Below are 16,700 nucleotides of genomic sequence, written 5' to 3'. Positions count from 1 at the left end.
TTTCGATGCTGTTCTCTTGAAACATCCCACCCTCGCCTTCTCCCACAGAGTCCAAAAGTCTGTTCTATACATCTGTGTCTCTTTTTCTGTTTTGTATATAGGGTTATCATTACCATCTTTCTAAATTCCATATATATGTGTTAGTATACTGTAATGGTCTTTATCTTTCTGGCTTACTTCGCTCTGTATAATGGGCTCCAGTTTCATCCATCTCTTTAGAACTGATTCAAATGAATTCTTTTTAATGGCTGAGTAATATTCCATGGTGTATATGTACCACAGCTTCCTCATCCATTCGTCTGCTGATGGGCATCTAGGTTGCTTCCATGTCCTGGCTATGATAAACAGTGCTGCGATGAACATTGGGGTGCACGTGTCTCTTTCAGATCTGGTTTCCTTGGTGTGTATGCCCAGAAGTGGGATTGCTGGGTCATATGGCAGTTCTATTTCCAGTTTTTTAAGAAATCTCCACACTGTTTTCCATAGCGGCTGTACTAGTTTGCATTCCCACCAACAGTGTAAGAGGGTTCCCTTTTCTCCATACCCTCTCCAGCATTTATTGCTTGTAGACTTTTGGATAGCAGCCATCCTGACTGCCGTGTAGTGGTACCTCATTGTGGTTTTGATTTGCATTTCTCTGATAATGAGTGATGTTGAGCATCTTTTCATGTGTTTTTTTGCCATCTGTATGTCTTCCTTGGAGAAATGTCTGTTTAGTTCTTTGGCCCATTTTTTGATTGGGTCATTTTTTTTTCTGGAGTTGAGCTGGAGGAGTTGCTTGTATATTTTTGAGATTAATCCTTTGTCTGTTGCTTCGTTTGCTATTATTTTCTCCCAATCTGAGGGCTGTCTTTTCACCTTGCTTATAGTTTCCTTTGTTGTGCAAAAGCTTTTAAGTTTCATTAGGTCCCATTTGTTTATTTTTGCTTTTGTTTCTAAAATCCTGGGATGTGGGTCATAGAGGATCCTGCTGTGATTTATGTCGGAGAGTGTTTTGCCTATGTTCTCCTCTAGGAGTTTTATAGTTTCTGGTCTTACATTTAGATCTTTAATCCATTTTGAGTTTATTTTTGTGTATGGTGTTAGAAAGTGTTCTAGTTTCATTCTTTTACAAGTGGTTGACCAGTTTTCCCAACACCACTTGTTAAAGAGGTTGTCTTTTTTCCATTGTATATCCTTGCCTCCTTTGTCGAAGATAAGGTGACCATAGGTTCGTGGATTTATCTCTGGGCTTTCTATTCTGTTCCATTGATCTATATTTCTGTCTTTGTGCCAATACCATACTGTCTTGATGACTGTAGCTTTGTAGTAGAGTCTGAAGTCAGGCAGGTTGATTCCTCCAGTTCCATTCTTCTTTCTCAAGATTACTTTGGCTATTCGAGGTTTTTTGTATTTCCATACAAATTGTGAAATTATTTGTTCTAGTTCTGTGAAAAATACCGTTGGTAGCTTGATAGGGATTGCATTGAATCTATAGATTGCTTTGGGTAGTATAGCCATTTTGACAATATTGATTCTTCCAATCCATGAACACGGTATATTTCTCCATCTGTTTGTGTCCTCTTTGATTTCTTTCATCAGTGATTTATAGTTTTCTATGTATAAGTCTTTTGTTTCTTTAGGTAGATACACTCCTAAGTATTTTATTCTTTTTGTTGCAATGATGAATGGTATTGTTTCCTTAATTTCTCTTTCTGTTTTCTCATTGTTAGTGTATAAGAATGCAAGAGATTTCTGTGTGTTAATTTTATATCCTGCAACTTTACTATATTCGTTGATTAGCTCTAGTAATTTTCTGGTAGAGTCTTTAGGGTTTTCTATGTAGAGGATCATGTCAACAACTTTATAATTATACCTTTGAAGCTGGGAAAGTAAAACGACTCTTGTAGAAAGGGCAGATTTCATCCATGTTCACTGATAATGGCAATATGTGTTACTAATCTAACATGACACCAGTTTTTGCTTGTTTTTGCTCCAAATATTGTTATCAAAGGTCCAGGGTTTTTCTCATTCTCAGCTAACTAGCTGAATGTCCTGATCTATAAAATGAAGATAAAGATTTGTTTCACAAATTTGAGAACAGAATGGGCTAAGGTATAGGAAAGCACTTTGTAAACTACAACTCACTGTGTACGTTTGAAGTTTAAATACTTAATTTTTAAAGTTATTTTTGCTTCTGTTTTATTACCCATTGGTGTTTTAATATTTGGGTCTCTCAGATTCATATATCTTTATTTCCTGAGAGATGTCTACACTGAGAATAGTTAACTTGGGTCCTGTTCTTGATTTGCCATAAAGAGTCTTAAGAATTCGAGCTCAAGTGTTTATGAATTACATTTTCCAAAAAGATAGATGTAAAAGTGTATCTTCCTCATAGCTAATAACTTCAAAGATAATGTTTCACACACAGGGAGAAAAACCTATTTGGTACATGAAATAGATGCTGGTATATAGAGTATATAGAATGAAGTTGCAAAAGCTTTTCAGATAGAGCCATTTTTACTCCATAAAGATTGGAGAATGTCCATGTGTTAGTATTAACAGGAAGAACTCACCCCCACTTCCCCTCGCCTCAGGATACCTCTCTCTGAACATGACAGTACACATAGAGAGATTTTAATAAAGTAAAAGAAAAGAAAATAAAGTGCTACTTCTACAAGAAAAAACATTAAGGTGGGGAAAATGTTGTGTTTACTAGGTAAGACCATAAATCATTTATGCCTCTGGCATTATTTCATTTATCCTTGTTATAAGGAGTTGAGGCAGATTTTTTTAAATTAGTTTTATCCTCTGAAACAGGGAAAGCTTGCTGCAGCTTTTGAACACCTCTTGTATTGTCAAAATATTCGTTTTTGAATATTTATTTATGTTCAACTCATGAGAACACTCCTATATTCACTTATAAGAATATGCCTGCAATGCGTGAGACCTGAGTTCAATCCCTGGGTTGGGAAAATCACCCGGAGAAGAGAATGGCTCTGCACTCCAGTATTCTTGCCTGGAGAATCCCATGGACAGAGGAGCCTGGCGGGCTGCAGTCCACGGGGCCACAGAGAGTTGCACACACTGAGCAATGGCCCTTTCATGAGGAGACTTCTGGGAACCTGCTGTGGACAGTGTTTATCCCTAATCTCAGGCTCCCAATCTGAAGAGAAAAGAGTTTTCAATTTGCGGTTGCCATTTAAAAATAATAATAAAGTTGTATTTTGTTCCCATTGTGATGTAAAGTGGGAGATTTCTTTCATATGTGGGTAGCTCTGTGGGCAGGACAGTGACTTGTCCGTGACTTTGTTCTTTCCCAGCCTCTTGTTGCTGTCCCACATAGGATTCACTCAACGAGTAGAAATGTGAGAGAGGAAAAAACACGCTCGGAGATAAACTGTAAGTATATATTCTATAGAGTTTGTAATTTAACAACGAAAAATAAGATTTCAAGTTGTAATTTAGTTGCCGCTATTTTTGCTCCATTTTCTTCCAAATAGTTTTTATGTTTTAGATACTTGGAAAGGTAGAGTTTAATTAAGACAGTAAGGATTTTGTTTCCTTGCTCCTAGGAGCTTTCTGGCGGTGGCTGGGGATGTGTATTTATGTTGTTCTTGTTTAGGGAAAGGAATAAAATTCCTAGAGTAGGCAGGATAGAAGGAATTAAGGCAGTGCTCCCTAAACTTCCTTGTTAGTAGCACTTGCCTAGAGAGCTTGCTAAAATGCCCTTCCTGATTCAGTAGTTCTGAGGTGAAATCTGAGGTTCTCTGCTTCTGACAAGCTCCCAGGTTACACAGAAGCTGATGGTCCAGAAGAGGAGAGGGCTGCAAACTTAAAAGCTAAGTAATGCAAGTAGGGACAGACACTATCACCATTTAATAGAAAATAAAAAAGAAATGCAAAGATGAATAGATCTGCCTGTGGGGTGGAGTTGTACAGCTGACTAATAAGCCCAAGATCACTCAGCTTCCAGGCCAGAGGTCTTTGGCTCCACAGAGACCACCTCGGCACACCTGTGTGACCTTCACCCTGGAAGTCCTTTGTGAACCTTCCTTTGGAATTGTGGCTGGCCCTTATACTGTGTATTAAGTTCTTGGCAGATTTTGGTGCTGGTGCTACCTAGAAATGCTCTTATAAGATGGAAATTCTTGAAAGATGAGCACCATCTACTTGGCAAAAAGCCCAGGACTGGGATTTATACTTTGCCTACAGTCAGTTTTGTGACCATGTTAAATTACCTTTATAGCTTCCACTGAAGCCATGTGGTTTAAATTTGCTAATTTCTCCTGAAAAGTGTTTTTCTGAAAATGACAACTTAGCATGCAAGCATCCCCATTTTTTTTTAAAAATGGTATTTTTATTTATTTTATTTATTATTATTATTTTACTTTGGCTCTGCTGGATCTTTGTTGTGGCATACAGGCTTAGTTGACCCTTGGCATGTGATATCTTCCCAGACCAAGGATGGAACCCACGTCCCTTTCATTGCAAAGTGGATTCTCAACCACTGGACCACCAGGAAAGTCCCCCATTATTTTTTAAACTTTAAAAAATTCATTTATTTTATTTTTGACTGTGCTGGGTCTTTGTTGCTACGTGTGGGCTTTCTCTAGTTGGTGGCAAGTGGGGCTACCCTAGTTGTAGCACATGGGCATCTCACTGCGGTGACTCCTTGTTGCAGAGCGTGGGTTCTAGAGCATGAGGGCTCAGTAGTTGTGGTACAAGAACTTAGTTGCTTGGTGGCATGTGGAATCTTCCCAGACCGGGGATTGAACCCATATCCCCTGTATGATAGGCGGATTCTTAACCATTGGACCCCCAGAAAAGTCCATTATTTTTTAATATGCAAAAGTAGTTACAATATGTCTTTGTCATTTCTTTAATAATACAAAAGGTGATTAGAGGTGCCTTTGTAGTTGATTCAGAAAACCTTATGTGTTCAGTACTATTGAAAATCTGAAGTACTTTCCATTATGTTCTCTGGTTGTATTTTTAAGTTGTATTGTCAGGCCCTTTACTGCAAAGTGCAGTTACCTCTGGGTCCTTCTTTAGTAGTAGTATCAGCTCCTAACTACATATGCATATATATTCTATTTAGCTAAATACCGTCTATTTAGCTAAATACTAGTTTTTCTGAGATTCTGATACATCCTGTTTTTGGTGGGAGCAGGTGATACATGATGGACATTTTCTTCCCATTTACCAGTAAGAAAGGTGTCATGTCCCTCTAGTATGTTGAGGTAATAACAGGATTAAAATCACCACTTCTTATAACTTGTGGGTTTGATATTTGAGCCTTTAAAATCTTATACAATGTTCTAGTATATGGTTTCTTAGGATGTTTTATGATTTTATATGAGATTTACAAAGAATAGGCAGTCATGCTATTGACAATAAAGACAGGCTTTGAAAAATAACTTATTTTAGTAGTCGTATATCTTTGTTCCTTTAATAATGTTTTATGTTTACGATTACATGATGTCTCTTCATGTAACTGAGGTTTTCTATTTATTAAGCTAAGTGGTGTTAAGGCAATATATGTAAAAACTGACTCACTTTCAGAAAAGTTGTTTCAGAAAAATCTTTCCCTTTTAGAAAGTCCCCTCTGCCTTCAGTTAAATATGATAAGCAAAGACTTGCTGTGTCCGCCATAGTCGGATCAGTTTTGACCCTAATAGTAGTGATGGTCAGCAAGTGATTGTGTCAGAGCTGCTTGAGAGAACTAAGAGGGAGTTTCGTGTCCAACTCTGTGAGGCCCCGTGGACTGCAGTCCACCAGGCTCCTCTGTCCATGGGGTTCTCTAAGCAAGAGTACTGGAGTGGGTTGCCATGCCCTCCTCCAGGGGACCTTCCCCACCCAGGAGATGAACCCGGATCCCCCGCATCGCATGCAGATTCTTTACCACTGAGCCACCAGGGAAGCCCTTTCCTCTGGATAGTAAACCATAAATTTATGGTTTGTAACTTGACATATGTTCAAGGAGATAGTAGCAGAAACAGAGATCAAGACCAATAGACGGTTACAGATAAGTAGGAATTTTCTACATTATTAAGAACATCATAAATAGCACTACAGCCTGGGGTGATTGTCCAGCAGTTATTTGAACAGAAGCTGGAAGGTCCTGTGGCAGAAACTGTCGTAGCTTTTTAGGGAAGTTGGAAAGAACAGAAGAGTGATACCAGTGTAAGGCGTGAAGAATGAATCTCCAGAGGGGCTTTGTGACTCTTTCTGGGAATGCATTCCCACAGAGTATAACGGTGTTGAATACCTGTGACAATTGGGGTTCTGCCTTGTTATGAAAGTTAGTCTTAAGACAGCATCACTTAAATTCACGCATCTTATTTTTGACAAAGGGGAGGCAAGAATATACAATGGAGAAAAGACAATCTTTAACAAGTGGTGCTGGAAAAACTGGTCAACCACTTGTAAAAGAATGAAACTGGAACACTTTCTATTACCGTACACAAAAATAAACTCAAAATGGATTAAAGATCTAAATGTAAGACCAGAAACTATAAAACTCCTAGAGGAAAATATAGGCAAAACACTCTCTGACATAAATCACAGCAGGATCCTCTATGACCACCTCTTGGAGTGATGGAAATAAAAGCAAAAATAAACAAATGGGACCTAATGAAACTTAAAAGCTTTTGCACAGCAAAGGAAACTATAAGCAAAGTGAAAAGACAGCCTTCAGAATGGGAAAAAAATAATAGCAAACGAAGCAACAGACAAAGAATTAATCTCAAAAATATACAAGCAGCTCCTGCACCTCAATTCCAGAGAAATAAACAACCCAATCAAAAAATGGGCCAAAGAACTAAGCAGATATTTCTCCAAAGAAGACATACAGATGGCTAACAAACACATGAAAAGATGCTCAACATCACTCATTATCAGAGAAATGCGGATCAAAACGACAATGAGGTACTATCTCATGCCGGTCAGAATGGCTGCTATCAAAAAGTCTACAAACAATAAATGCTGGAGAGGGTGCAGAGAAAAGGGAAGCCTCTTATGCTGTTGGTGGGAATGCAAACTAGTACAGCCACTATGGAGAACAGTGTGGAGATTCCTTAAAAAACTGGAAATAGAACTGCCATATGACCCAGCAATCCCACTGCTGGGCATACACACCAAGGAAACCAGAATTGAAAGAGACACGTACACCCCAGTGTTCATCGCAGCACTATTTACAATAGCTAGAACATGGAAGCAACCTAGATGCCCATCAGCAGACGAATGGATAAGAAAGCTGTGGTACATGTACCCAATGGAATATTACTCACTTATTAAAAAGAATGCATTTGAATCAGTTCTAATGAGGTGGATGAAACTGGAGCCTATTATACAGAGTGAAATAAGTCAGAAAGGAAAACACCAATACAGTATATTAATGCATATATATGGAATTTAGAAAGATGGTAACGATGACCCTATATGGAGACAGCAAAAGAGACACAAATGTAAAGAACAGACTTTTGGACTCGGTGAGGGTGGGATGATTTGAGACCATAGCATTGAAACGTGTATTATCATATGTGAAACAGATCGCTAGTCCACGTTCGATGCATGAGACAGGGCAGTCAGGGCTGGTGCACTGGGATGACCCTGAGGGATGGGATGGGGAGGGCGGTGGGAGGGGGGTTCAGGATGGGGAACACATGTACACCCATGGCTGATTCATGTCAGTGTATGGCAAAAACCACTACAATATTGAAAAGTAATTAGCCTCCAGTTAAATAAATGTTTTAAAAAAGGAAGACAGTATCACTCTGCCCCTGTGCTCAGTAATTATGCAGTCCAGTGAAAACAGACATTTCCCATGTGACGATAACAAGACAGATAATGCGTGAACCTGTCCTCGTGTAACTTTATTAGAGATGTAATTTTGCTATTTGGTGACAGGTGTAGGTGAGAGTTGTTCAGTAGGCCTCTATCAAGGTGAGATACATATATATGTATGTGTATATATATGTGTGTATGTATGTATAACATGTTTTAGTATCTTACTAAAAACTATTTTGTAATCTTTGATGTGTGATCTTATGTGAACAGGCATGAGGAACCCATTATTGAAGAGCCTGCTTATCTCCAAGAGCCAGAATTTTATATCTAGCTCATAACAGCTATAAAGCATATAGATACCTCACACACAGCTGTATATTTTGTAGGGCTGTTTTTCAGCCTTCTTTACTTGTGCTTCCTAGTGCTAAATGTTCAAATCTCATGATCTCCTTTCATTGTTATTAACATTCACAGTAATCATACATACTAAGCTAAAATCAAAACAGCTACAAAATGAGTGTGCTTTGAAATCTCACTCGTTTCCCTGCCTTGATTGAGAATTGTTGTTTTGGCTGAAGCTCAAGCTCTCACTAGTGGAGCTGTAATACTCTGACTCTCTGTTTTGCTTCTTTTTCATGGTTTATATTTGTGTGCCTGCTTTTATCTCAGTGGTCTTGAATGCTGTTCCAGGTTATAAGAGCAGATAGTGACAGTGAGATACAGAAATTAAAGATAAAGGTAGTGAATCATTCATTAAATTAGAATAGCAGGGGGAAAAGTGAATTAGTATAGTAAGTTTACGTCGGCTCTAATATTTAGATTATACTTTCACTGTAGAAGTGTGCTAGTTATTTATTGTTGTTTAACAAATTACCCCCAAAATGTAGCAACTTAAAGCGATAAACATTTATTATCTCACACACATTCAGGGATCCAGGACAGCTTGGCTGAGTGGTTCTAGCTCAGGGCCTGTCATGAAGCTCCAATCAGAGTGTCGGCAGGGGCTGCAGTTTCCCAAAGGCTTAACTAGCGTAGTGGATTTGCTTCCAGAGTTACTCACATATTGTTAGCCTGAGACTTCAGTTCCTTGCAGTGTAGCCTCTCCATAGTGCTGCTCAACATGACTTCCTCCAGTGCCAAGTGATCAGTAGAGAGAGCACCCAGGGCAGAAGCCTTATCTCGGAAGCTATATGCTGTCACTGTGCCGTCTTCCTCTCATCACATAGGCCACCCCGGGATGTAGGAAGGGACTACACAGCATTATGAAGGTCAGGAGGCAGGACTCATCAGAGACCACCTTGCAGGCTGGCTTTCAGAAATACTCTGCCTGAATTGCTGTCTATAAAGTCCTAAGTTAAGATTGTCTGTCTGTGTTTAATGCTGGGTCACAATGAAGTAGCAAGTTAGATCCTGACATAATTTTGCTAATCATCTTTGGGCTAATAGATTAAGCTTTAACAGCTTAGACTTTCTTAGGTTTCTTCCAGCTAACAGATTGTTTATTTAAATCTTTGGATATTAATCAATCTATAGGAGATGGTAAAATTAAATGTGTTTTGCTATGGAGTAACTTTTTAAATTATTATTAAGGATGTTGAAACAGATCACAGCTTTACTTTTTTATCTTTTTTAGTTGGCCAAGTAAAATTTGATCCACCCTTAAGGAAGGAGACAGAACCACATCATGAACTTGTAAGTAGTGTAATCTTGGAATCTTAACACTGAAAATAAATGTTTTAGTTAGTCTTTGTGATTTGTTGGCACTGACTACAAAAGCTAAGTTATTAAAATTTTCTAAGCCTTTGGGGAAATAAAAAGGTAAGTAATTCTAAAATTCAAAATAAATAAATCTGTGTTGCTGAGATTAAATATTTTCAAAATTACTTTAGGAGAAACTTAGTTTTGTACCATTCTCTGATTAAATGTTTTTAATGATTTTTTTCTTTTTTCTTTTTTGCTTTGCAATTTTTGAGGGGCTTTTTGCAGATATATTTATTAGGATAAATGCCACAGTCTTAAACAAGAATTTTGGACCAGTGATAGTGTTAATACCTCTTCTCATTAAATTTATGGGCAACTTTTTAAGAGTGTCAGCCACTTTTCTAAACATCAAGGCAGAATCCAATCTCCTTAGAGTAACTGAAATTCAGGAGAGACTAGGTGTACATAGCAGATTAAGTTTATCATTTATTTAAAGATTGCTAAAATGTTCTTTTCATGATTCTTTTTTGTTAATTTTTTATATACTGCTTTCCAGATATATGATAAAACATTAAATGCAGTCTTGGAAGCAAAATGCTATGCAAACATATGAGATGTTAATAGTCTGCAGAGGAATAAAAAATGAGACTTAGAAAACAAACAAAATCAATCTTATGAAATTACTTAACCAAAGTTCCAGATTGTATGTTTCATTTTTTTTTTCCCTTTCCTGCTTAATAATGAGAAGAAGGTAACTTAATGAATGCTCAGGACTGAAGTGGGAACTTTCTCCTTAAATGTAATGCTTATCTCAATCCACTTGACTAACGGCATACAAAGAGAGTCTTTAGCTTTTAATATATTGAGTTGCTCTCAGTATTCCAGCATGGGAAAAAATTCTTAACATGTTAAGAATGTTAAAAGAAAAATTCTTAACATGATCATGTTATAGTACTTCAGCCTGACCTTTATGGAGAATGGAGAAGGTTAACAAGAAAAAGTCATGATGTTTATAAATGCCAGTTGTTATTTTCTGCTTCTCTTTTTAAGTTAGCACTGCATGTATTTAAATTCTGTACTAATTTAGTAACTGTATTATATAGCAAAGTTGTTGCGCTATTGCTTTTTTAGAAGCTGCTTAATTGGATTTACTTTGCATTGACCTTAATGAAATGATGTAGCAGGCCTGACTGACTTCCCTTGTGGAAGCCTCCCTGTGTGAATGTGTGGCTTTTAGTCTGAGCGTCAATAACTTGGGTTTCTTGGTCTCTGCCGAACAGTGCGACAGTGATGATTTTTTGGACAGTTCAGAAGAAATATACTACACTGCAAGATCTCATCTGGTATTTCTCATCTTCTGATTTTCTTTGTCAGCATTGTTTTAGTCTTAATTGTTTTTAGGTTTTTTTTTTTTAATCAACCATTTTGTTCAGTTTTAATGAATCAGTTTAAGCATTGTTTTATAAATTACTGCCAGTAAGCAACCTACCATATATTAAGGATTATGGCAATTTTTTCTACAAGGTAAACGTATTTACTCAAAGATATTGCAGTGTTACAGTAAAAATTAATTTATTTTTTATAAAAACTTTCTTTTCTCACTCAGATATAAATTTTTCCTTTAGATATTGCATTTCCCTAGAAACATGCCCAGTGTGAATAATGTAACTTGTTTTAGTGAACTATAAACCATCCGTGTATATACATATCCATATATTTCAAAAATAAAATATATGTAATTTTAAAAAATAATTTACCCCTAATTAACAATGAAATCCATCTCTCATGAAATTTTAACTTGGTAATATTATGTAATATCCAGTTTTCTCAGGCCAAAATGTGGGTTATATGGACTCCCTGAAGTTTTAAATACTATATCTTACCATTAGGTAAGAAAAGATGAGAAATTAACCCTAGCAAATACTAAATAGTACTTTTAATAGTTGTTAAGTAGTTTTTCAATTTTTGTAGCTAGCCAGGGCCCCAAGTTGCCTCAGCATTTACTTCTAGATCTACTTTTCTGCCTTTTCAATTGAGTTTTCCTTCTCTTTCCTTCCTCTCATACCTGTTTTAGTTCTGGTTAGTTTAAATGATTCTTTATAAAAATTTCTAAATATATGCCCAATAACATTTGTAGAACATAAAAGAGACTTAAGACATAGTTTTCCTTTTAGGAAAGTTGCTGTCTTGATACGTGGAAAATACTTGTATATGTAAACTCTTTGCCTTGCAACAAAATGTATAGTGCACTGCCAGAGTTTCTTCTGGTGGTGACTGTTGTTGAGGAGAGTCTAACATATAATAGGTAGTATGGAAATCGAAGGAGAAAAGCTTTGGAGTTAATGTGATTCATCTGGTTTGTGGGAGGAACTAAAAGTCTGATTTCAGTATTGTGTAGGAATCATTATATGTTTTTCAGGGAAGGAAATGAACAAATGACTCCTGTGTTTCATGGGAATTAATGTGGGAACAGTCATTGACAGTTTTGAGACATGGCAGATAAAGAGCTGAAATTATGGAGTGGTTATACTACTACTAATTATGAGATTAGCTCAGAAAAGGAAGGTTCATGTCATCAAAGAGGAAATGATAGATGAAGCCATGAGATTGCATGTGTTCCCCAGTTAGGTCTGAAGAAAGAAAGTGCAGAAAACTAGTTACCACAGCGGTGATGCCTGTTTTGTGGTCAGAGGTAGAGCCAGCACTGGAGGTGGAGAAGAAGCAGCTGAGACACTGAAAGAGTCAGTAAATGGCCCAGAGGGGCCAGAAGACATGAGGCCAGAGCTAATCGTCTGAGGGGACAGGTGAGAGGCAGTGTCTGAAGACAACACTGCCAGTGATTCGTGGAGAGAAAATTTCTTCAAAATTAGGCATATGTAGGCTAGAATGACAGTTAGTGAAATTTGTTGTGGAAATAAAAGACCATAGACTCAAAAGTTTAAAATGACTATTTTATGTATTTATATTCTCCAGAAAAAAAACAGCAAAACAGGAAACCATTTTAGAGTTACAGTCTTTTTCTCTTCCCTGTGTGTAGCTCACCTAGTGACTTGAGTGAGTTATGGCTCTGTTCCCTCAAACTACCTCCCACACCCCTTATCTCATGATAGTGGGGGCAGTTGACAAGGGGGTGTTGTGACAGAGAAGAGCTTTAGAGACATTCAACTTGTGGATAGTTCTGGAAGAAGAGGAATGAATGAAGTATTTGTCAGATCCTACCATTTATAAAATCAACCTTTAAAAATCCACTTTCATTGATAACACTCCCATTCCCCCATCCCCAACCCCTGGCAGTTGCCATTCTATTTTCTATGTCTTTGAAGTTTTCTGTACTCTATGTAAATGTATTCTGTATCCCATGTAAGTGGAATCATGCATTATTTGTCCTTTTGTTACAAATAATATGTGAAGTGACTGGCTCACTTCACTTGGCATAATGTCGTAACATCTGCAAGATTCATCTATGTTGTAGCACGTGTCAGAATTTCTTAAGTCTGAATAATATTTCATTGTATTTATAACTGCATGTTGTTTGTCCATTAATCCATCAATGGACTCTTCTTGTGAATAATACTGCTGAGAACCTGGATATATAAACATCCGTCGAGTTTCTGCTTTTAGTTCTTCTGGGCACATAACTGGAAGGGTGATGCTGGATCATGTGTTACTTCTACACTCGATTTTGGGGGGAATTACCATACTGTTTTCTATAGCAGCTGCATCATTTTACAGTCCCACCAGCAGTGCACAAATGTTCCAATTTTCTCCACATCCTCAATGCTTGTTATTTTCTGAGTGTATGTCTGTTTTATTGAAGTATAGTTGATTTATAGTATTCCCATTAGTTTCTGGTGTGTCGCATAGTGATTCAGGCTTTTTGTAAAGATTATATTCCATTATAGGTTGTTATAAGATATCAGGTATAATTCCCTGTGTTATACAACAAATCCTTTTTGCTTGTCTATTTTATATTTTGTAGTTTGTATCAGTTAACCCCATCTATTTTTCTCTCCTCCTCCTCTCTCCCTTTTGGTAACTATAAGTTTATTTTCTGTGTCTGTGAGTCTGTTTCTGTTTTATAAATAGATTAATTTTTATTATTTTTTAGATTCTGCATAGACTAGGCATAATATTGTATAGGCCAGTCCACGTTGATGCTAATGGCAATGTTTCATCCTTTCTTATGTCAGCATTATTTCATTGTGTGTACAATACCACATCCTCTGTTGATGGGTACTTGGGCTGCCTCCGTCTCTTGACATTGTAAATGGTGCTGCTGTGAACTTTGAGGTGCCTGTGTCCTTTCACATCAGCGTTTTTGGTTTTTGGTGTGAAGCATCCATAATTATGTCAGCCTCCTACTTTCATAGTTCTTAGCACTATGAACAGGATTTCAACTCTTAATAAATACTTACTGCTGGCCGCTAAAAACCTGATGGGCCCAAAATGTCTAGTAGACAGTTGGCACCAAGATGACGGCCCTAAATCTTTTGCAACTGAAAAGAAGCATTTACCCTCTTAAAGACCTCACCACCTTATTTGTCATCAGTGATTGCTGGTTGCAAGTATTTTCATCTTATGGCTTTTGTAAATGAATCCAGAATGTTATTATACCTCAATTTTCATTACTTATAATAGAGGTTTTTTTAATCAGGCAATCTTAATATGTGAAATATATATGAAATACTTGAAAACAACAGAGTTTGATTTTAGCATTGTTGGTTTTAAAAAAAAGTCTTTAAATTTTGAAAGATGCCTGAGTTAAAAAAGCAAAGAAAAAACTCAGCAAAATTCAATAATAGTAAGAGTTTTGTCCATAACCATATAAATGGATATATCTCATCTACAAGATGCTGTCTTTATGTTAAAAGAATATAGTACACATCTGTTCAGCTACTGCTGATTTTCCTAGTTGTACTAGGCATTTTAGCCCATATACCAGTGAGAAATACATTGAAAGGTAATTGCAGCTTACTCTTGAACAGCAGAGGGATTAGGGGCACCAGCAGTTAAAAGTCCGAGTGTAACTGTGAAGCTGGGTGTCCTGCGCTTCTGCATTTTCAGGTTCAGCTAATAGCATATCATGTGGTATTGTAGTATGTACTTTCTGAAAAAAAGTCAGCATATTAAGTGGATGCATCCAGGTGGCACTAGTGGTAAAGAACCTGCCTGCCAGTGCAGGAGATGTAAGAGACTAGATCTGATAGACAGAGTGCCTGATGAACTATGGATGGAGGTTCGTGACATTGTACAGGAGACAGGAATCAAGACCATCCCCAAGAAGAAGAAATGCAGAAAAGCAAAATGGCTGTCTGAGGAGGCCTTGCAAATAGCCATGAAAAGAGAAACAAAAAGCAAAGGAGAAAAGGAAAGATACACCCATTTGAATGCAGAGTGCCAAAGAAAAGCAAGGCTTTCACCCAGAAAGCCTCCCTGGGTGATCAGTGCAAAGAAATAGAGGAAAACAAAACAAAACAAAACAAAAAAAGAAATAGAGGAAAACAATAAAATGGGAAAGACTAGAATCTCTTCAAGAATATTAGAGATACCAAGGGAACATTTCATGCAAAGATGGGCTCAATAAAGGACAGAAAGCAGAAGCAGAACAGAAGCAGAAGATAATAAGAAGAGGTGGCAAGAATACACAGAACTGTACAAAAAAGATCTTCATGACCCAGATAACCACAACTGTGTGATCGCTCACCTAGAGCCAGACATCCTAGAATGTGAAGTCAAGTGGCCTTAGGAAGCATCACTGGGAGCAAAGCTAGTGGAGGTGATGGAATTCCAGTTGAGCTATTTCAAATCCTAAAAGATGATGCTTTGAAAGTGCTGCACTCATTATGCCAGCAAATTTGGAAAACTCAGCAGTGGCCACAGGACTGGAAAAGGATTGCATTCCAATCCCAAAGAAAGGCAATGCCAAAGAATGCTCAAACTACTGCACAGTTGCACTCATTTCACACTCTAGTAAAGTAATGCTCAAAATTCTCCAAGACAGGCTTCAACAGTACATGACCCGTGAACTTCCAGATGTTCAAACTGGTTTTAGAAAAGGCAGAAGAACCAGAGATCAAATTGTCAACATCCGCTGGATCGTCAAAAAAGTAAGAGAGTTCCAGAAAAACATCTATTTTTGCTTTATTGACTATGCCAAAGCCTTTGACTGTGTGGATCACAATAAACTGTGGAACAAATTCTGAAAGAGATGGGATACACCTGACGTGCCTCTTGAGAAATCTGTATGCAGGTCAGGAAGTAACAGTTAGAACTGGATGTGGAATAATAGACTGGTTCCAAATAGGGAAAGGAGTATGTCAAGGCTGTATATTGTCACCCTGCTTATCTAACTTATATGCACAGTACATCATGAGAAGCTCTGGGCTGAATGAAGCACAAGCTGGAATCAGGATTGCCAGGAGAAATATCAATAACCTCAGATATGCAGATGACACCACCCTTACAGCAGAAAGTGAAGAACTAAAGAGCCTCTTGATGAAAGTGAAAGAGGAGAGTGAAAAAAGTGGCTTAAAACTCAACATTCAGAAAACTAAGATCATGGCATCTGGTCCCATCACTTCATGGCAAATAGATGAGGAAACAGTGGCAGACTTTATTTTTTGGGGCTCCAAAATCACCACAGATGGTGATTGCAGCCATGAAATTAAAAGACGCCTACTCCTTGGAAGGAAAGTTATGGCCAACCTAGACAGCATATTAAAAAGCAGAGACATTACTTTGCCAACAGAGTTCTGTCTGGTCAAGGCCATGGTTTTTCCAGTAGTCATGTATGGATGTGAGAGTTGGACTGTAAAGAAAGCTGAGTGCCAAAGAATTGATGCATTTGAACTGTGGTGCTGGAGAAGACTCTTGAGAGTCCCTTGGACTGCAAGAAGATTCAACCAGTTCATCCTAAAGGAGATCAGTCCTGTTCACTGGAAGGACTAATGTTGAAGCTGAAACTCCAATACTTTGGCCACCTGATGAGAAGAGCTGACTCATTGGAAAAGACCCTGATGCTGGGAGGGTTGGGGGCAGGAGGAGAAGGGGACGGCAGAGGATGAGATGGTTGGATGACATCACCAACTCAGTGGATATGATTTTGGGTAAACTCCGGGAGTTGGTGATGGACAGGGAGGCCTGGCGTGCTGCAGTCCATGGGGTTTCAAAGAGTCTGACATCACTGAGCCTCTGAACTGAGCTGAACTGAAGAAACACAGGTTTGATGC

At 37.9% G+C, this 16,700-nt stretch overlaps 1 protein-coding gene across 9 annotated transcripts in view; it reads left to right on the top strand.

Annotated features, from left to right (window-relative positions):
• The window catches only part of MAP4K3 (mitogen-activated protein kinase kinase kinase kinase 3), a 175,929-nt gene that overhangs the window by 115,282 nt on the left and 43,947 nt on the right, over nt 1–16,700 (top strand). For 3 of the 9 annotated variants that reach the window (XM_070477153.1, XM_070477158.1, XM_070477204.1), the window contains 4 exons: nt 3,303–3,381; nt 7,891–7,926; nt 9,404–9,462; nt 10,752–10,814. In XM_070477153.1, the coding sequence (XP_070333254.1) occupies nt 3,303–3,381; nt 7,891–7,926; nt 9,404–9,462; nt 10,752–10,814 (237 nt within the window). The remainder of the gene's footprint in view (nt 1–3,302; nt 3,382–7,890; nt 7,927–9,403; nt 9,463–10,751; nt 10,815–16,700) is intronic. The other 6 variants (XM_070477168.1, XM_070477183.1, XM_070477190.1 and 3 more) reach the window with 3 other exon arrangements.

The sequence above is a fragment of the Odocoileus virginianus genome, chromosome 2, assembly GCF_023699985.2.
Source record: "Odocoileus virginianus isolate 20LAN1187 ecotype Illinois chromosome 2, Ovbor_1.2, whole genome shotgun sequence".
NCBI lineage: Eukaryota > Metazoa > Chordata > Mammalia > Artiodactyla > Cervidae > Odocoileus > Odocoileus virginianus.
Note: the sequence above shows the minus strand (reverse complement) of the source record. Positions and strands in the feature narration are given on the sequence as shown.